At 41.5% G+C, this 21,329-nt stretch overlaps 2 protein-coding genes across 2 annotated transcripts in view; one reads left to right on the top strand and one right to left on the bottom strand.

The window, feature by feature from the left end:
- Positions 1–4,036, bottom strand: part of DTL (denticleless E3 ubiquitin protein ligase homolog) — a 35,847-nt gene extending 31,811 nt beyond the window's left edge. The window contains exons 1-3 of the mRNA XM_042470548.1: positions 3,901–4,036; positions 2,015–2,140; positions 905–1,003 (exon numbers count right to left, since the gene is read on the bottom strand). Coding sequence (XP_042326482.1) covers positions 905–1,003; positions 2,015–2,140; positions 3,901–3,946 — 271 coding nt within the window. The 5' untranslated portion in view covers positions 3,947–4,036. The remainder of the gene's footprint in view (positions 1–904; positions 1,004–2,014; positions 2,141–3,900) is intronic.
- Positions 4,037–4,489: 453 nt separating this feature from the next.
- The window catches only part of INTS7 (integrator complex subunit 7), a 52,515-nt gene continuing 35,675 nt past the window's right edge, over positions 4,490–21,329 (top strand). The window contains 8 exon segments of the mRNA XM_042439268.1: positions 4,490–4,695; positions 5,993–6,122; positions 7,232–7,378; positions 8,681–8,818; positions 9,772–9,818; positions 12,254–12,453; positions 13,699–13,821; positions 20,334–20,451. Coding sequence (XP_042295202.1) covers positions 4,605–4,695; positions 5,993–6,122; positions 7,232–7,378; positions 8,681–8,818; positions 9,772–9,818; positions 12,254–12,453; positions 13,699–13,821; positions 20,334–20,451 — 994 coding nt within the window. The 5' untranslated portion in view covers positions 4,490–4,604.

Here is a 21,329-nt window from a genome sequence, read left to right as displayed (position 1 = left end):
CTGTACTGCAGCCATTCACTCGAAACCACAAGGTTGCGAGTTCAATACCAGCAAAAGGGCCCAAGCTCGACTCAGGCTTGCATCCTTCCGAGGTCACTAAAATGAGTACCCAGACTGTTGGGGGCAAATTAGCTTACTTGCTAATTAGCTTACTTGCTGTTCACCGCTATGATCTTTGGAATAGCGGTATATAAATAAAACAAATTATTATTATTATTATCTGATCATGAAGAAAGATAACAATTGTCTTTGCCAAATTTACAATCCAGTAAGGGGATGATTATCTTGTGCACTTTGTACAACAGTGTGAATTCTCAAATATCATCTTTCCCCCTTCCCTACTGTCATTCCCTTCTCCTTTTGATCATCCATTAAGAACCCAAGCCCTCCCTCCAGTCCATCTGCCTTGGTTCAGGCCTCGGAGGTAGAGAAAAACTGCCAGACCTGATCCCCTTCCCCACCACCTCTCCCGTCTCCTTTTGTGTCGTGTCTTTTTAGATTGTAAACCTGCGGGCAGGGAACCATCTAACTAAAAGGTTGTATGTATAGCGCTGTGTAAATTTACAGCGCTTTATAAATAAAGGTTAATAATAATAATCATCATTATACTAAAATAGTTTCCTATGATAAAGTCTTCAGGAGGGAAATCGAAGAGCAGAGTAGGAAAACCAAGAGGGAGAAAGAAGGCTGCAGCAAGAGAAGGCATTAACACTAAAGGTTTTTCATACCATCGGCAGAAATAAGTAAGAGTCAAAGTTAGAGTTAAAAGAGTCTGCTTATTTTGAAAAACTTTTTGCACACTACGAAATTCAGTTTTTGAAAAATGTCAAAGTCAAAGGAGACACAAATTTTTCCCTGCATCTATCAGAATTCAGCACAGGTAACAATCAAGTGTTCTGCTTACCTCCAAAAACTTTTCTGTACGTTTTTTGAGTATGAGTATCATACAGTCTAACGATTCCCTCTTCATTTGCAACGGCAAGGATATGTTGTGCACCTGAAGCTGAAAAATAATGAAATGAAATTTGTGTGTTTTAAAAGCTTTAAAAAGGCATAGGGCACATTTACCTGACCTGGTTGTTTTGTTTCACATTTACATACTGTTAGTTTTGAACAAAATGGCCCTTGAAACATGTTCTTTTTTGTGGTGGAGAAACTTATCCCTATTCTTTCTATGTTATTTCTAACTCTGGTGCCAAAGTTCTATTAAAAAAGTAAAGGAAAGCCTAGGAACAGATCAACATTGGCCCCATACAGAAAGGCCAAGATAAAGCTGCTTTGAGTCACTTTGTCAGTATGCTGTTTAAATGATGCATGCATCCTAACAGTCCAGAAGCTGCACCAAAGACACACTCCAGTCCTTTGTTATGGGGCCTTTGTTAACTGAGATATGCCTGTACATCACTTAGTTCATTTCTTATTCATTCTGGAAGCTCAAGACTCCTAATCTTTATCTAAACGCAAAAGAAAAAAGCAACAAATACTGTATATACTCATGTATATGTCTAGAAATTTTAGTCAAAATATTGACCCAAAAAACCCTGGGTCGATTTATTCACGGGTCCATAGAAGTACTGTACTTTAACTCTTATCTATATATAAAAGGAGCCATCCCTATCCCCTTTCTCTGAATAAAAGGCAAGAGCACAGTCCATCCTGGGAGCACCAAAAAGAAGCATGGCTCCCCTCTACTCTCTCATCCATCCAGCCTTTAGGATGAGCACAAACAGTGATGCCTGCCAGAATTTTCTAAGTCCTTTGGCATCACTTTCCTTTGCATCATCCTTTACATCCTTGGTTACACGCCCCTAAACTTTACCTGCAACTTATCCAGAGGTCATATCAAAATCCATAATTTTGGCCCCAAAATCTGCCCTTGACTAATAATAATAATGATAATAATAATAATATGTATCCCGCCTCTCTACAAAAAGCAATTGGGGCTACACATGAGGTCGTCTTATAGTCGAGTATATATAGGTGTTCACAAATGAGACAACTTCCTCTACTTTACCTGTTGAAAAGGTGCACCCAAAAGGAGGAACTGGTAGCCCTATTTCTCCATAAGATGGAAAGTCATCTTCTATAGCACAACAATACCCCTTTAGAAGGTGCTGTACGGAAATTCTGGCTGGCAGACCTAAATAATAAATACAGCAGTAAATAATAATAATAATAATAATATGTTTTATTTATATGCCGCCCAATCACTGGGAACTGGGCAGCATACAGCAGAGGGGATAATAGAGGGTGGAGGAGGGGATCAGGTCCAGCATTCTTCTCTCCCTCTGAGGCCTGGACCAAGGCAGATGGACTCCGCGGAGGGAGCGCTCTTCTTCTTAAAGTAAAGACTATGAAGTGAATAATAATCGGTTGTTAATGCTTTGGTTTTCCTGAAAAGCAAGCAGAAAACTCTGCAAACAAGTTGATAGTACAGTACAGCTCTCAATGCAAATGTACAATGTATTATTTTCAGTGATGCCAGTTTTCCAGAAAAAGACAAAACCAAAACTGGAAAATTTTAAAGAATGTGCTAAATATTGTTATTGGCTCAGCATGCTGCCTAAATATCACCCCAAATACATTCAAAAGGTAGCATTAACAGTATTTTATTGGAACACTTGTGGTTTTGTAGAGAACAGCATGCACTCCCATTATATTTAGTAAAGGATAACAAGGCCTGAAACTTGAGCATTGGTCTTAGAAACAGAAGCCTCCAGGGCCAGCTGTGTTGGCCATATAGCAAAGGCAGCAACAACAAAAGTGCACCAAAAGGGTTTTCCCAGCAGACAATGATCGCTGATTAAACAGGCACTAATCCTCTTTGCATATCTTCCCACCCTGAGGCCCTGCCATCAAGAGAACAATGCAGGGATCAGCATGGAAATCACGTCTCCCAACACAGGCTCACAGACTATGTATTTATAGTGAATGAAAGACTATATTGTTTAGAGAAGCGTTCCCAGAGGCGAGCCCCTCTCTGACCCAGGAAGACTCCTTTTAAGCATCCATTAAGAAGCCAAGCCCTTCCTCCAGTCCATCTGCCTTGGTCCAGGCCTCGGAGGTGGACCTGATCCCCTTCCCCACCACCACTCCTTTCCCCTTTTGTGTCATGTCTTTTAGATTGTAAGCCTGAGGGCAGGGAACCGTCTAATTAAAAAGATTGTATGTACAGCGCTGTGTAAATTTACAGCGCTTTAGAAATAAAGGATAATAATAATAATAAATAACACACACACACATATATATATACATACATACATATATATATACTCTGAAGAGTGGGTTATAAATACTATGAATAGCTAAATGCCCCACTCTCTCTCTCTCATGCCAGCCACAGATGCTGGCAAAACATCAGGAATAAAACCACCCTAAAATGCAATTAAGCAATTGCCTGAGAGAAGATGCCAGTGTTGCTGATCAGGCAAAGTGTTTAAGATCCACACAAGAGAGAGAGAGAGAGAGAGGGGGGGGGATGGGAGATGTTAGTCCATGCCCCCATTTTGCTGTCCGTTCTCGGTTCGGAGGCTATGGAGGGTCTTTCTTATGGGCTGGACCTTCCTCCTGCTGGCCATGCGGCTCCTGGGAGATTTCACTGGGCCTCACAGGGATGGAGACATGGCATCCTAGAGGGTCACCCAGTCCAACCCCACTCTGCCATGCAGGAACTCTCAATCGAAGCATCCCCGACATCCTCTAGAAAATCTTTGTCTGGCTCTTTGCTATGGAATTCTGGGAGTTGGAGTTTGTCGTGGGGCCTTCCTTCCTTAAGCTCCGCTTCGCTCCGGGCCCACAACAAACTCCAACTCCCAGAATTCCATAGTAAAGGAGCCAGAGAAAGAGTTAAACCGGTTCCATACCGGGCTATTTCTCCAGCATGGATCCCCAACAACTCACCCTGAGGCCCATCCCGGCAGCGGCGGAGGAGAGAGCGACACAACATGGCAACAACCGCAACGCAACTGGAAACGACTAAACTCTTCTTCTCCCGAATTCCCGCCAACCCGAACTACGCGCCAAAGCCGCCTCCTCTCCGCCCATTGGCTACCACGCGCCGGGAAACCACGCCCCTCTTTCCCCATTGGCTTTTCATTTTCCATCAACCCCCTGAAGCCACGCCCACCACTCCAGCGTTCCATTCAAACTAACCCTTTTTTGCAATTGCGCATGCGCAGAAACATTCTCTGAAACACCGCGCCGTTAGTCGCTGAAGAGAGTTCTTCTTTACGCTCTCCACGTCACGTATGCGTAGTAAGCGCGAGACGGCGCCGAAGATTGCCACTTCGGTCGCTGGCTTTTGTTCTTCAGCGAAGTGCCCACACCACGCACGCGCACTAGCAGCGAGTCCTCGTAAACGTAACTGCGCACGCGTGAAAGATCTCGCCTTTGGTTGCTCTTCAGACTCAGAGCCATCTGCACAGCACGCATGCGCACTAGGAGAGCGAGCTGGCTGGAAGGCCAAGGCGCGTGCGCGGCGCGTAGCAGTGTGGCGCCTGCACATGCGCACTAGCTTCTGCTGGGGACAGTAAACGCGGCGAGCACCGAGGCGCTGTATTTCTGTGTAAAGACAGAAAGGGAGCTTTTGTCTCGTACGCAGCACCATGGCTTCCGCTTCGAAGTCTTTCCTTGCCGACGCCGGCTACGGCGAACAAGAGCTAGACGCCAACTCCGCCCTCATGGAGCTGGATAAAGGTGAGCCAGAAAGCGAGGGGCGTACGCCATGTACGCATGCGCCGAAGTCACGTGGGCCACGGTCCGTCTGTGAGGCGGGGAATTTGAAAGCGAGGAGGGAGGTTCTCATGGATTGGAGTGTGTTAGGCCCTAAACCAGGGATCCCCAAACTGTTCCCTGTTCGTGGCTGAGGCGTCTGGGATCTGAAGCCCAAAATCTCCTAAAGGAGGCAGTCTCGGGACCACTGTCTTAAACACAGCAAAAATAATCCAGTTTGAAACCGCTTTAACTGCCCTGGCTCAGTGCTAGGGAATTCTGGGAACTAGTTTTATGAGGTGTTTCGCATTCTCTGTCAGAGAGCTCTGGGGCCACAATAAACTACCATTCCCAGGGTTCCCTAGCACTGAACCAGGGCAGTTAATATGGTTGCAAAGTGGGTTATTTCTGCAGTGTGTTTTGGCCCATGAAACCCACTGGGTGACCTTGGGCAAGTCACTCTCTCTCAGCCTCAGGGGAAGGACATGGCAAACCTCTGAACAAATCTTGCAAGAAAACCCTGTAGTAGGCTCACCTTAGGATCACCATAATCCAAAATGAGTTGGAGACACACAGGAACAACACACATTTGTCACACATATTGCTTTCAGGCCAGGTGGCCCATTCCTAGACAGATCTTGTGGCACCTTTGAGTCTGACTGAAAGAAGTTTTCAGCGTGAGCTTCTGTAGACTTCTGTCTACTTCCTCAGACCAAAAAGCATCAGAGGAAGTAAAGTGAAGTCTATGAAAGCTCATGCTTCCAAGACACTTGAAGTTTGTGTATCTTCTGCCTTGATCGGCACAAGCTATCAGAGCTTAAAATGTGGTGATGAATCTGCAAATCCTTTCCTCTGCAACTCCTTTCAAATTGTTGTGCCAGTCACCAGAAGGGGTGCAATGACTGGGCCTCCAGACATTGGAAGACGTCTGCCAGGTAATAAGAGTAATCTGGGAGGGAGGCACATGCAACCGTCTAATTAAAAATAATAACCGTAAGCGGAAGGGCAGGGTATAAATTACCATAAATAAATGAAATAAGCAATGACATCACAGCTGACAGAAGGCTCACGTTTCAAGGGGGGTGAGAAGAACAGGCATGTCCAGAGTTTAAACACAGAGCATTTGCAGCAAATGCTTTCACTACATGAAACGTCAAAGCAGAGCAAAACAACCCCTCATGTATTGTGCATTTCTTGTATGCCCATATTATATATTTCACTATATATTGCAGTTTGTATAGTTTGTTTGTAAGTGCTGTGCTGACATTATTGTTTGTTACAGGTCTCCGATCTGGCAAACTGGGAGAGCAGTGTGAAGCTGTTGTCCGTTTCCCCAGACTCTTTCAGAAATATCCATTCCCGATTCTAATTAACTCGGCATTTTTAAAGCTAGCCGATGTTTTCAGAGTTGGGTAAGTCAAAATGTTCTATCCTGGTTGCTTACCATTCTAGCAAATATGATTTTTATTCTGTTACTGCTGATAATCTTTTCCTAGCCCCTTCCAAGGCCCTTATGGATAGAAACAGGCTGCCTGCAGAGTGTCATTCTTCTACATGAGCCATTCTCACTCAGGAGCAGAGCAAGTGTAAGTTCTGTTGCGATATGTTTTCTAGGAACCAGGGAGAAAATGTGAAGTCGAAGGCTTTCATGGCCGGCATCCATAGGTTTTTGTGGTTTTTTTGGGCTGTGTGGCCATGTTCTAGCAGAGTTTCTTCCTGACGTATTCCCAGGCTCACATAGTATATATGCACCCAATTTTTCCAGGCAAAGCATTCTCTGAAGATGCCACCACAGATGCTGGCAAAACGTCAGAAAGAAACTCTGCTAGAACATGGCCACACAGCCCGAAAAAACCACAAAAAAACAGGGAGAAAACCTTTGGGGATACCTGTTACTTGGCATTAAAAATTCCTACTGAGGAGACATTGTTTTCTCTCTTTCTTAATAGCCTGCTGAAGTATGGCAAGGTCATCCTTTTAAGAACACTTCTGCACCATAACTTCTGTTAACTTTTCTTGTAGTTTTTATTCTGTACTGGAATTTTAATTATGATTATTAATTCATTTGCAAGAGCCAGTGATTTAAGTGGTGGTCTAGGACTCAGGGAGGCCAGGGTCTGAATGCCTGTTTGACCATGGAAACCCACTGACTGCTATTGGGGTAACTGCACTCTCTCAGCCTCAGAGGACAGCAATGGCAAATCCCTTCTGCATAATTCTTGCCAAGAAAATTCCACAATAAGCTCTCCTTAGGATCTCCATAAGTCAAAAACAACTTGAATGTACACAGCAGCAAAAAACTCAGTTGCAATTCCTGTCTGATTGCATGTACCTTTGGTGGTCCCAGCCCTGCATTTAAATGTTATTTTTCCACCTCTGGGCTTTCCCCTCTACTTGTTATTCTGATGTAGTTGTAATTCTTTGGTATTGCTGGCTGGTTTTCAGTTGTTAACTACCTTGGACTTTTTATAGAAATTCGGGGCATAACAGTTTTATGTCATTCAAATGTATTTTGAAACAGAAACAACTTCCTGAGACTCTGTGTTCTGAAAGTTACTCAGCAGAGTGAGAAACACTTGGAGAAGATCTTGAATGTGGATGAGTTTGTGAAAAGAGTATTCTCAGTTATTCACAGCAATGATCCAGTTGCTCGAGCCATCACTCTCAGGTATGTGTATGTAACACAGCAAGGGTCTACCCAGCTGCTGTATTCTTCAGGATGCTGCTACCAGTGAGCCCTGTGAATATATTAGGCTGCCTTGTTGAGGAAGATTATTAGGTTGTGTAACCGCCTGCTGCTTACTCTGACTCCCAGGGGATCTTCAGGGTCTCTGATGGGGCCTCAGTTCTACCGCGTTAATTCTTTCTTAATTGTAGAAGCAGGAGATTCAGTGTGATGTCCCCATGCCAAATATGTGTTCTGTTACTGGATTATGATAATTCCTCAAGACATAGGTTTATGGGCACCTTATCACCCTTTCTACCATGCACAGAATGATATTGCCTTTATTCGGTTCTTTCACCACCAGAAGGCACACTTGCTGGTACATTGAATTTCTCTTCTGCTGCAGTCTTGTGTGTCTGACTAGAATTCCAGAGAATATAGAGGATCATTTGGCGCATATATTGGGGTTTGTAGGTGGAATGAGGATGCAGGAGAAATATGAGCACAAGAGTCTCCTGTTTTGCTTTTATAACATTGGACTTAGTCCTCTGTTTGCATTATGTCTTTTTAGGACTCCATTGTGTTTTTATGCTGGGGGAGAGTTGGGGATTTTGGAATCTTTAATGCATTTCTCTTTTAATTGTATGTTATTTTACTGCTGTAATCCGCTTGGATTCCCTGAGATTATGCGGAATATAAATAAATATATTATTATTAATATTATGTTATTTTGCCTATGTTTTGCACATTTTAAATATTATAGATGAGTTTATAAGAATTTCCATTTTAGCGATGTAAAGAAACAGCAGTAACATGAGCCAGAATGGATTGTGAGTTTATGTTCCTAATGTATAATAGGGTATGACAGCATTGAAGAGACAGAAAAAAAGAGGACTTTTTGATTTATGTTTAGGGCTTAAAGTTTTGCACAGCTGAGTAGCTATTTTGTCTGTTTCTGCAATCAGCTGGCAAAGAACAGTTATAAGACTGATTCTAGCATTGTTGTTTGGTTCTGTATTTAGACACACCTACCTAAAACAGGATTTATGGTAGCAGCAATATTGTTGTAAAAGGTGGTAAAATTAGTGAGAAAATGCCAGGATACAAAGGTGGCCTCTGACATTTTAGGGGGAGTAGGAGTGCTTTGATTGTGAATCCCTGCATGGCAGGGGATTGGACTGGATGACCCTTGTGGTCTGTTCCGATTATGATTCTTTGATTCTAAAATCCTGAAAGGATGGTTCATTATAAACAGGTTCCATTTTCCTGAGCTTCTTTTTGACAGTCTTCTGTTTTATTCTCTAGGATGTTAGGTAGTATGGCATCTATAATCCCAGAAAGGAAGAATGCGCATCACAGTATTCGTCAGAGCCTGGATTCTCATGACAATGTAGAGGTTGAAGCTGCTATTTTTGCTGCAGCTAATTTTTCTGCTCAATCCAAGTAAGTAGAAAGTCCACAGAACACTGATTTTTCTTGCGAGTTAAGGCAGTACTTGCCATTGATTGTGTGGCATTAATATGGTAGTTTATCTAGGTAAGTTCAACAATCCTCGCAACAAATCTGTCAGTGATTTTTTAATGTTGTAGAAGGGAGAAAACTGAGACTGAACAGTGATTGTTTACCCACCATGATTGTATTGTTTTTATGCTTAGTTTTATAACTGCATAAAATATTTTATTTTACTATAAACTGCTGCTACAGTTGAAGTGGTAAGAGCGCTAATGTTTAAATAATAAAATATAGGTGATCTTGTAGCAGGCATTGTGCCATAGACAGATAAAATTAATACAGAATTAATTTCGAGTTCAAGAAGAGGACAGGATATAAACCAGGGGCTTCCTCCTTTACTTTTCAGACTCTTTTGCACTCAGTGGAAGTTTTCTGTAGATATCTATTCAATGTTCTAATTCTTTGTCTCAGAATTAGGATTTCTGGATTTTCTGAACAATCGAAGGAAAAAAGTTTGATTCCCTTTAAACATGCTGATATGATAGTGGTACAGATATTAAGAAACCATCTGAGAGTTCTGCAATCTCTCACCAACCCTGCTGAGAAAAAGAGTAATGGCAGACATAATTATATCAGCTTATCATTTATCTTTTAAGCTTCTCTGTTTGGCCAGTGATAGTTGACAGCAGGGAAAGATTAAAGATCTAGTTTGCACAATTACTGAAGGCCATTCTTGGCTGTCACTTTTGCTTTGGATTGGTTCACTTACTGTATTCCCTCTATGTTTTTAACACTGCTGTTTATGATGACAATGGCATAATGTGAGCAAACTCTATAACCAATTAATAAACATCAGTGCTAACAGTGATTCAGAAGAAGCAGTATCTGACTGCCACTGTTTTGTAGCTTGTTCAGCTCTATGACTATTTTCTTCTTCTTGACAGAGATTTTGCTGGAGGAATATGTAACAAAATCAGTGAAATGATTCAAGGTATACACATTTACCTAATAATAACAATAACAACAGCTTCATTTTGCTATTAGTATTTGTGTTTATGCTTTTGAAATGGTGGTGTGGGTTTTTTGTTGTTGGTTGTTTTTAATTAAAATATTTGGACTTTTGACTGAAATCCAAAAGTGAATTTACAACTCAGTATGAATCCTGTGAAAATACCAATGTTTCTCTCTTTCTTTCTTTCTCTTTTTTTTACTTCAGGGCCTTAGCATTTTGTTTGTTTGTTCATTTGTTTGGCATGTAGTGTTCTAATGTCTATTTGTAAAGAAGTTCTCTGGGTAATATATATTATTGTTTTGTTTTATATTCATTTCTTATGGAGACAGGTGGGAGAGTATGGAGATATTGAGAAAGATCTAGAGCTCATAATAAACCATGGAGGTCCAGGGACCATCCCAACCCTTATTGTAGCCCCTGGCCCCCTACAGCTGTACCCACCACTTTCTGGGTTCGCTTCCAGTTTTCCCAAGAGTACTGCTGGTCCCAGGTGTGGTGGCATGTGCTTTGTTTTGGTTAGCATCATGGCTTCTGGTGACATTTGGAGCCACAATTCTGCTTTTCTTGGTGTTTTTTTTGGGGGGGGGGTTCTGTTTGAGGGGCATTATTGGGGGGATGGACTATGGCTTTTCAGGGATGCGTGATTTCTGTCCCTGCAATAAGCTATGGTTTATCAAGTGTGAACCTTCAGCAGGTCAGAGAGCTAGTTTTCTCTCCCTCTAATTTCTGGTGGACACACAGACTGTCTAAAAAGCAAAAAACAAACAAACCCAGAAGTGTCAGGCTCTTTTTGATTTTGAAAAATGGCTGTTTATATTAAACCATGCTGGTCCTACAGCCCATTTAAATGATGACTTGTTGCTCCTAGAGGCTTTAGGAGTGGCAATTCATCCTTTTTTGGTCAACAGCTGGGTGAGTCTCCAAGGAGATCCTTTAGTCCACCTCTGGTTTTTTGAGAGGAAACTACAACATTGGGCTCTCATAGTATGACACTATGATTTAATACTATGGGAATTCTTAGGCTCCCACGGTATGACAGTTCCTCTAACGCGGCTGCAAGACTAGAAAGTTTTATATCAGTCTTTATATCAGCTTGTTATTTCGCTGAGCTCAGCAAGTTATGGTTTAAAACATGCTAACATCACACCATGGGTTGATACTGGCAGTTAACATTGAATACTGAATAACAGTTTATATTACTAATATAAAATTAAGGTGTGGTGAATAAAAATGAAAGTGATTTTCAGTTCTGTCTTGTAGCTGTGTTGGTGGAAGAATAGGAAGGAGAAACATGCATACTCGGACTTGCTAGTACATCTGTTCCATCCTGATATTCCATAGTTTATTATGCTTTCTGAACTACCTGCTAGCTGAACTAGGCAAAATTAGGTTGGATTTTTCATGAATGACATAGCCTTTCCTTTTTATCTCCTCCATTTGCTCCTGCTGTGGTCTCAAATGAAAGAAAGCTTGCTCCCAAATAGGGGTTCATGGCTGCACGTGAAAAAATCACAGCATATTCCAATTTTTTTTCTGTTGAAATAAATAGGAAGTGATGATTAAGCAGTCAGCTGCATTTCTATAATAACTGCTTTGAATAAGCCTGCTTTTAAGCTATAGTTGTAGTCCTGCAGTCTTATATGCTTTTTATAGAATCAGCCTTTAGAATTTATGTGGTTTCTTGGCATCCAAGGTAGTTGTGAGCTCTGAGAAAAGAGTGAGCACCACCTTACACTTGAGGCAAGTGGCTATTGCTTCATGTGAGTAACCTTAGTAGATGTTCTTCTGTGGCAGAGAGATAACCACAGCCTTGCTTGCAATAATTGTATTACTTAACATTGAATGTATGCAAAGAAGTCCTGCTTTTGCTGCCAACTAATGTAATTTTATAGTTTTTTGTGGGTTTTTCAGGCTATGTGGCCATGTTCTAGCAGAGTTTCTTCCTGACGTTTCACCAGCATCTGTGGCTGGCATCTTCAGAGAATGTTTGCCTGGATAGGATTTGGCTATATATATTGTGTGACCTGGAAAGGCAGGAGTGATTTGCATGTGTATTGTTGGTTGCTAATGGCAGTCCTCAGGGTGTGAGGGTCTGCACAAGAGGATTAATGTCTGCTTGATTAGTGCTCATTGTCTGCTGGGAAACCCCTGACCCTGGGAGATTTCTCATTTGCATTTGTTTTTATCTTGCTATCTTTCAGGACTGGTAGTCAAACCTTGTTTACTTTAAGGGATTCCTCTTTCCTGTTGAAATTGTCCAGGTGTTTGTGGATTTCAATGGCTTGAAATCACTATGGATGCCGGCCATGAAAGCCTTCGACTTCATAATGTAATTTGTTATTGGTGCACTACATGACACCCACTTCTCCATCTATTTGATTTCTCCTGAAAGTCATTTTTCATTCATATGCTAGGTTTAGCTACTCCAGTAGACCTGAAGCTGAAGTTGATCCCCATCTTGCAGCATATGCACCATGATGCCAGCCTGGCCTCCAGTGCTCGCCAACTGCTTCAACAACTGGTGACATCCTACCCTTCCACCAAGATGGTCATTGTTACTTTGCACACCTTTACCTTGCTTGCTGCCTCCTCTCTAGTTGATATTCCTAAGCAGGTAATACCTTCAGCTTTGTTTAATCTACCTATCTCTGTATGTAGAATTTAAAGATATAGCCGTGTTAGTCCATAGGGTTAATATGTATAGAGATTTTGTAGCACCTTTGAGACTAACTGGGAAAAATGAAGTTTGTAGCATGAGCTTTCGTAAACTTTAGTCTACTTCATTTATTGATTTATTCATTCATTCATTTCACTGAATGAAGTGGAAATCGGTCAACCTTTTCAAGAAATTTACTCAGATACAGACAGATATCTTCTTTCTCAGTAAGTGCAAACAATGCGATGTCATTCCTAAGGAACTACATGTAGGGAGCTCTTTGCAAACTACGTATCATGTAGAGGTCATGGGTTCTACTCATGCCAACATTGCTTTTCAGTTTTCTTCAGTTAAACTCCTGCACTTCTGTCAGTGCCTGGCTTCCACTCCACCATAAGCATCTGAAGTAGACTAAAGTCTATGAAAGCTCATGCTACAAATTTTATTTTTCTAGTTAGTCTCAAAGGTGCTACAAAAATAAACAGCAATATAGATGAAGGCCATATCTGAAAGAAAGTAGATGGCCAAAGTTTTTGGCAGGTCTTCATTCAAATAGAGGACAAACGTCTTTCGATCTGTGGTCTTCCTCAATAGCCAATGACATTCTTATATTTTCAGGTTCTTTCTTTGAGGCAAAGGATTCTGGAAATGAAGGAGAAGAAGCACTTTTATTTTCTCAAATGTTCGTGCTAATGTATTAGCCTTTGTCTGCTTTACTTCAGTTATATTGACTTGTGTATTGTGAACCTTTGCCCTTATTGCTGTTTATAAGATTGGGCTGTGTATTAATTTGATTAATTTATTATTTAATAGGTTATGTCTTTTAATAGTTGTTATATACTTACATATATATTTTATATTTATATCCTAACTCTTATCTGTTCAGTTTACTCTTAACATTTCACATTTATGCTTCATTATTACAGTTGCTCCACGATATCCATGGATTCTGCATTCAACCATCCATGGCTTGAAAATACTCCCAAAAATTCCAAAAATCAAGCAATTTTGCTATTTTAAATAAGGGACACCATTTTAATATGCCATTGTATATAATGGGACTTCAGCATCCATGGATTTTGTTATCCCTGGGAAGGTCCTGGAATTGAATCCCAGCCAAGGGCTCGCTGTAATTGCTTTTATTTGCATGTATACTGAAAAATACAGTGGTCTAGTCAACAGTAATTTATTTTAAATTTACAGATACAGCTCTTGCTGCAGTATTTGAGGAATGACCCACGAGAGGCTGTAAAGAGGCTTGCTATCCAAGATCTAAAATTATTGGCAACTAAAACTCCACATACTTGGAACAGAGAGAATATTCAGGTATGTAAGCACCATCTTCATTTTGGAAGTGAACAACTAGGGCTACATTTCGTAAACACCATTTATTGGGAAATAAAGCCTATTTAGTGTGGTATGATTCATTCATGAGCAAATATGCAGTAGGGCAGTGGTTCCCAACCTTCATAATGCCGCGATCCTTTAATACAGTTCCTCGTGTTGTGGTGACCCAAGCCCATGAAATTATTTTCATTGCTACTTCATAACTGTAATTAAATAAGTGTTTTCCAATGGCCTTAGGCGACCCCCATGAAAGGGTAATTCGACCCCCAAAGGGGTCCCGATCCACAGGTTGGGAACCACTGCAGTAGGGGTTCATAATAAGATTAAGCATACATGGAGGGCAGCGTAATAAACATTCCACTTCTCTCAGAGGGGCTTATGCTCTGTGCGCCTCATAGGTATATTTTAACCTTATTCTACATGTTCGAATACCATTATACAGAAAACAATGCACAGAACACTTTCAACTATATAACAAACTAATCTTCACTAAATCAGTGATTAGTAACTGTTATTCTAGACAAACCTAGCCTACAGCGAACACCTGGTATGCTTAGTTACCCATGCCTTGCTAGCTAAATGACAGAAAAAGAATTAGGGGCTATACAGGCTGCTTCTTTCTTGGCTGGATCGGGGCCACGGCAACCTCATGCCATGGCCCTCATCTAGCCTCTGGAGGGTGCAAAAAGGAGCTGAAAAAGTGGTTCCTTTTTGCACCCTCCAAAGGGTGCCATAGCTGCAGTGGCACAGCTGTATCCTGCCCCTTTGGCGCTGCATCATCTGGAAGCAGCACCAGAGGTGTGTCATGAGGTGCACGGTGCATCATGGCGCCCTGGGGGAAGAGTTAGGACCTATGTCATCAGGATGCTGTGCCCTTATTCTACCCACAGGCCAACCTTGTAGGTTGGTCTGGATAGCCTCTGCAATTCACAACTGGCTTCAGGAAGGTGAAATATTGCCAGAAATATTTTTTTAATTTGTGCCTCATTTTGAATAGATAAGGAGTTCCCTAAGCATCATCTCAAAATTACAAAAAGAGCAGGCATGTTGCTTCATTTCTGTTCATGTTTTTATCCCTCTCTGAATACTTTCCAGTAAGATTAAAGCCTGAGAAAGATATCGTAACTACTTAAGATATACAGAAATTACTTTTGGTGTGCTCAGTGGCTATGAATTGTCAATTTTCTATAGAAGTGGGGATGGGGAGAGAAGGGTAGTAGAAAGGAATATGTGTATGTGGCATATATAGTGCGCCCACGTCATGCGCAATTTTTAATGGGGCTTGAGCATACGTGGAATGGATCCCCGTGTAAGGGAAGGGCCCACTGTATAGAATGACTGAAATATCAAGAAGAAATGCTGTGTGCTAAAACATTTTGTTGCCACTCCCATTTATGTGCTTTCCAATAAAATGTTATCTATAAGAAGGAAACCTGGAAAATTAAAACAGGTGGGGCAACATTTGGGAATTACCTTATCTACTCATCTATATGTCTAAAAAATTATGCCCAAAAATTGACACTCAAAATTCCAGGTTGACTTATTTATGGGTCAGTATGATAATGTGATAGAAACTCTTTCAGATTTCCCTATGTGGTGGGAAGAGTTTCTTTTTCTCTTGAGCCAAGCAGAAAGAGTCCTGAGTGATTAATTGCTGTTAGACAAATAAACAGAGTCCCTCTCCTGCCCGCGTTGCCCATCACTGTCTGGGTGAAGGCTGAAGCAAAAAGCCTCAATTGAGTACACACACACTTACTGAAGGAGCTTCCAGATTTTACCCTCAACTTATCCATGGGTCATGGCAAAATCCATAATTTTGGCCTTAAAACCTGCCCTCAACTTATACAACCTATAGATGAGTATACGATATGGACTTTGTTTGAATGCGCCACCCAGGGCTGAATTTGAGCTGTGGTTCAGAGCTTGTTCTCTCAGAACTGAGAAAACAATGGTGTCACTAGGATTAGTGCCTCCCTAATGTGGTAACTCACAATCAGGCAGCCACCCCAGTGGAGACAATATGGGGAAAGAGCTAGAGGGGAGAGGACAGCAGAAGGAGAAGCAGCAACAGGCAGGAAGGGATGGTGAGCAACTCTTCCCCCCCCCCCCCCACACACTAGGTGTTTCTCTCCTGAAGAGTCACCTGGTGTGGTACACACACCCTGCACACCCTAGTGATGTCCCTGTGAGAAAATATAACTAACCATTGTACCTCTGTTATCTGGAATCTGTATCCTTTTTACTTGGGATTCAGGGAGCCTTGCAGTTGAAACTGTCCTGGTTCCCTTTGTAGATAACCTGTGCTAGATGTGGGAAGTGTTAGTTCTGCTGCATTTGATATATCGTGCAACATTTGTGTGATAATGGATATTGAAGGCACTGCTTTATGGTGGTTCCAACTTTTTTGTCAAGGTGTTGCGGGAAGGTCATTCTCTTGCTTGGTTTCCTAACTTATAGTGTATGGGGTTTGTTAGAGGCCACTTGGGGTAGTTTTTCCAGGTTTTGGGGTAGATATTGTTAACATGCCTGTGGGCACACAGCTATCTTTCTCTTTTAACTGATCCCAAGACTGTGAAATTCCAAAATCCCTGTCTGGCTGCAGTGAGAGGTTGAAGGCTGACAAGATGAGTAGCAACTGGTGGGGTGATGGGATTTTAAAGAAACTGAGGGGGCATATATACAGTAGAACCTCGCCTTACGTGGGGGATCTGTTCAGGACCCCCCCCCCCTCCGTATAAGGCGAATTCCACCTATGCTCGACCCCATTATAGTGAATGGGACTCGTGCATGTGGTGGTGAGGCACGCTGTACTAGAAATAATGCACTGTCACCACCATAAGTGCTATAGCTCAGTCCTGTGGAATACTGGGATTTGTAGTTTTACAAGGTCTTTGGCCAGAACCCTAGTAGAATCCTAATGGAGAAGCTCCCTGCTCAGGAAAGTAACATTAGCTCCTTCCTTGTTCTCCTTTAGATAGGTAGTGAAGTCTGTTTTTTTTCTTTAAGGTGTTTTGCTGCTCTTTAATTTTAATTTTGCTTGTAAATTTTATTGTGTCAGTTTGTTCTTTTATTCCTATAATTTTATATAATGTTAATGTTTCTTCATTGTACAGAGCCCTGAGCATTTTTAGGCAACAGTATAATTTTATAAATCTAATAAACAATAATATATCTGGGAATTAGAGACCAGGATTTTCTGGCATGATTTAATATCTATACCTTTTTATGTAGAAACCAGTTGCTGGTACTGGTGTTCCTCATCTTTCATCTAGAGAGAGAACTCAGAGGATGCAATTACAGTATTATGAAGATATTATTTCCCTTTTGACAGAAATCTTTGCAATCCAGCCTGTTAAGCTTTCTTCGTATGCTTATTGGCATTGAGGCCAATAGTAGAATTATGTCCTTGATTTCCTAATGTACAGTGGTACCTCGGGATACGAAATACCCAGGTTACGAATTTTTCAGGATACGAAAAAATCCCATAGGGATTTATTGTTTCGGGTTACGAAAGTTTTTTCGGGTTACGAAAAAACTCCGGCGCTATTTTAAATGGAGCCGTGGCAGAGCCGCGGCTTTTTTCCCCATTAGCGCCTATGGGTTTTCGGCTTACGAAGGCTTTTCGGGTTACGAAAGCGGCCGCGGAACGAATTATTTTCGTAACCCGAGGCACCACTGTAATGGGAAATTGTTCTCTGAAAACAATTAGTAGTTTTTGTAACTGTTTAATAGTTATTGTCTACTAAATGTGTCCAGAACAAAAGCTGAAAGCTAGTTTCTGGTAAGCCAGCTAGTATGGTTGTAATAATGTTTAGGATGTTAGGTTGGGATTTGGGAGACTGAGATTCAGATCTTCATTAATTAATGAAATTCAGTGGATGTCCTTCGGTCTTTTTCTTTCTTTTTCATTCTTTTTCACAAGGGTGTCATGATGATAAGGGGGGAAGCCATATATATTGCCATTAATATATTGAAAGAGCTGATATATCAACATAAATAATTAGGGAGAAGGGGAAAGCTTCTAAAGGTGCTAAAAATCCAAATTGTGTGTGTTCTTACTTTAGGTAATTGAATTTCATTTCAGTGACTTATAAAATAGATTCTTCTGTAACAGTGCATTTGATCATCATAATATATTTATTAATGTTTATATCACTCTGGTGAAAAGTCAATAATGTGGTTTCCTGATATAAAAACCAAAAGGGAAATGGTGGGAAAATGTGAATGATTGGTGCAAAGGCTTCATTTTCCCCATGAGACTTATTGTCAATGCTCAGATTAATGCTGTTGTGGCATTGTTGTAAAAAGAAAATGCGTACCCAATTGAGGATTTTTAAAAACGCATTCATAGGGGACAATTAGATTTCACTTTTAGGAGGTTTTTTTTTTAATTCCCGGCTTTGTATGAATGAAATCCCATTTATTATTGTGTGAAAGTTCCAAACTGCTAGCAAGATACTGCTTTTTCCATCTGACATGTTGTGATGGAACAAACGTTATTGTTTTGGGAAATCCCATGCAGCACCCTGTGGGAAGCAAATTTAATGATAATCTGTGTAGAAAAATCTTCTTGTTAAATGTAATTTACAAAGTGTCACCAAATTTTAAATGATGGTTTTGTCTTGCCTTAGCGTATTCTTTTTTGGATTAACCCTTTTATGTAGATAGGTTCAGGAGCTATGAGTATATTCAATCATGAGGGGAATTAGCTTCAGTGTTACCTTAATTAAAAGCCTATATTGGCTTTTATTTTTTATTTCTGCAGCACAGAGCTTAAGATAGTCTATTTGGTTTAGTGTTTCCTAATTTGTAGCCATGATGACATTTTCTTTCCTAATATAAATGGATGGGACTGCATGAAATGCATAGCATGATGATTCTTATTTCTTGTAGTAGTTTCTCTGGTAGATTTCATACAGTCATGTTCATCAGCAGTGATGATTTGCATGTACGAAAGAGTCATTTTAAATGAGAAACAGCACAGGTGGAACGTTTCTATACCTCACATCAGCTGAAACCAGAATCTGGTATGATACAATGCTTGAGAGTGTAAACTGTGGGCAAAGTTCTAAGTCCCAGCCTAACTGTCTGATTGCCTTTGCTCCTCTTGTGAATAAGAGCAGCTTTACTAACCAGAAAGTGACAGTAAAACAAAACTTTTTTTTAGCTCCATGCCCAGATTGTGACTTGTTGCTCTGTTGATAACCAGACACAAGAAACCAACCTCCACTCTTGTGTTTAGACTCTTCCTTGTTTGGGCTCTGGTGAACCTGATGTCCAAATTTTGAAAGCCTATGGTGCGTTACAGACCACTCCTTTGGGGCAGCCTGTAGGCGCTCCTTTCCCCACCGGATCGGGGCCTCAGCTGCCAGAACGGCAGCCTCTGGGGCCCCGGACCGCCGCTTTCCAGGCCACAGGGAAGTGGCAAAAGGCCGCTTCCCTGCGGCCTGGAAAGGGGTGTCCTTGGGGCTTCATGCCCCAAGGACACCCGACGGTGGCGGGGAGGAGGAGAAAGGGGCTTTCTCCCTTGCGTCGCTGGCGCAGCCGTCTAAAGGCCTAAAGGCTCTATGCGCCCTCATGCAGCGCAAAGATGTCACGTCCGCGCCGCCCCGTTTGGAGGTGGCGCGTTTTTGACGTCGTAATGGCGGCCCCCGTGTGGAATGGGCGCCGCCATTTTGTTTGTCCTGGGGACGTACAGTGGTACCTCGGGATACGAAATGCGCGGGTTACGAAATTTTCGGGTTACGAAAAAAATCCATTTAAAAAAACTGTTCCGGCTTACGAATGTTTTTTCGGGTTACGAAAAATTTTTTGGTGCTTTTCGGCGCTATTTCACACGAACTCGCGGCTTTTCCCCATTAGCGCCTATGGGTTTTCGGCTTACGAAGGCTTTTCGGGTTACGAAAGCGGCAGCGGAACGAATTAATTTCGTAACCCGAGGTACCACTGTATTAGGGTAAGGCACGCACTTTCCCTAACCCTAGTACGTCCCCAGGACGTACTTTACGCCCGTCTGTAATTGCTTCCTTTCTCATTCCCAAAGGTGGGAAGAAACAAGTGGGGCAGTTGTGGGCAGTTCATTGTATGATGAACAATAAGCTGGAATTTTCAGCAACCTCATTGTATTGTCATTTCCAAGCATAGTCGATACATATGAAACACTTTGAATTTTTAATATTACTACTAAAATATTTTTCAGTGGCAATACTTCACATGGCCAGTAGTGAATTGTCAAGTGATGTACATATGTGAATCAGCAAGTTATCAGAATGTGGTGGAATCTCCTTCATTGGAAGTTTTTGAACAGAGGCTGGATGGCCATCTGTTGGTGTTTTGATTGTGTATTCATGCATGGCAGGATTTTGGATGATAGCTCTTGAGATCTCTTGCAACTCTATGATTCTACGATCAACATGTATTGAGGGTTCTTACTGTTTTTCATATGGAAATTATTTTCTTGTACTAAAATCATGGTTTCTCCTGGCTTTCAGGCACTTTGTGAATGTGCCCTTCAAACTCCTTATGACTGCTTGAAACTAGGCATGCTCTCTGTACTTTCCACACTGTCGGGGACAATAGCCATCAAGCAGTACTTCAGCATTGTTCCAGGTATGACTAGATTATATCAGGACAATTTTGGTACGTATACTTTCATTTTTCAGTAAAAAATGATATGCATCATGCTTTCCATTACTTTGAGCACTGTTGTTGAATAGTGTATTCCCAATGAATGCACTGGGGTCATTCACAGACTGCCAGGCTGATGTTATTTGTCTTGTGTGTCTGCAGTAATGACTGAAATAATGGAGTGTGTGTCCAGTTCAGCGACTTGCCATTAGAAAATTGCCAAGGGCCAAGTGGGTGTGGGCATGGGCACAGGTGCAATAAATGGTTTGTTGCACAGTTTATTTCCACTCTACTTTACTGCTGCCTCCCATTTCAGTATTCCTGCACTGTGCTAACATTGCATATTAGTGAGGTTGGTTGTACCTTTTGACTGAAAGCACATTAGGCTGCACATCTAATTTAAACAATTCTTAGCAGGATAAGGTTTCACAGGGTACTAGAATATCAATGCCCAGTCCCAGGTTTAATTTAATCAGAAGATTGATGTATCCATAAAGTCAACTTGATCTTTGCTTCTTTTGCATTTAAATGGATAATTTCTCATCTCTGTATCCAATTGTTCCTGTAAAGTGCTTGGAATAATGTTTTGATCTTGAAAGGCCAAGCAGGCTGAGAAATAATGAGCTATCCCAATAGCACCAGTTAGACAGGTTTCCTCCCCCCCCGCAAAGATGTGGGTATCCCTGCCATTCCATTTAGAAAAGAAAATAGAGTCGAATACAGGATCTTTTCTGGCAGTCTAGACTTGGATTTCTCGCCACATGACCACGGAATCATTTTTGACAATGCTGGCTCCCTTGGCATAGTAACAGAGATGAACACCACCCCCTACAGTCAGATGTGTCAAGACAGTCACGTCA

Source organism: Sceloporus undulatus, chromosome 1 (genome assembly GCF_019175285.1).
Source record: "Sceloporus undulatus isolate JIND9_A2432 ecotype Alabama chromosome 1, SceUnd_v1.1, whole genome shotgun sequence".
Classification (NCBI taxonomy): Eukaryota; Metazoa; Chordata; class Lepidosauria; order Squamata; family Phrynosomatidae; genus Sceloporus; species Sceloporus undulatus.
Note: the sequence above shows the minus strand (reverse complement) of the source record. Positions and strands in the feature narration are given on the sequence as shown.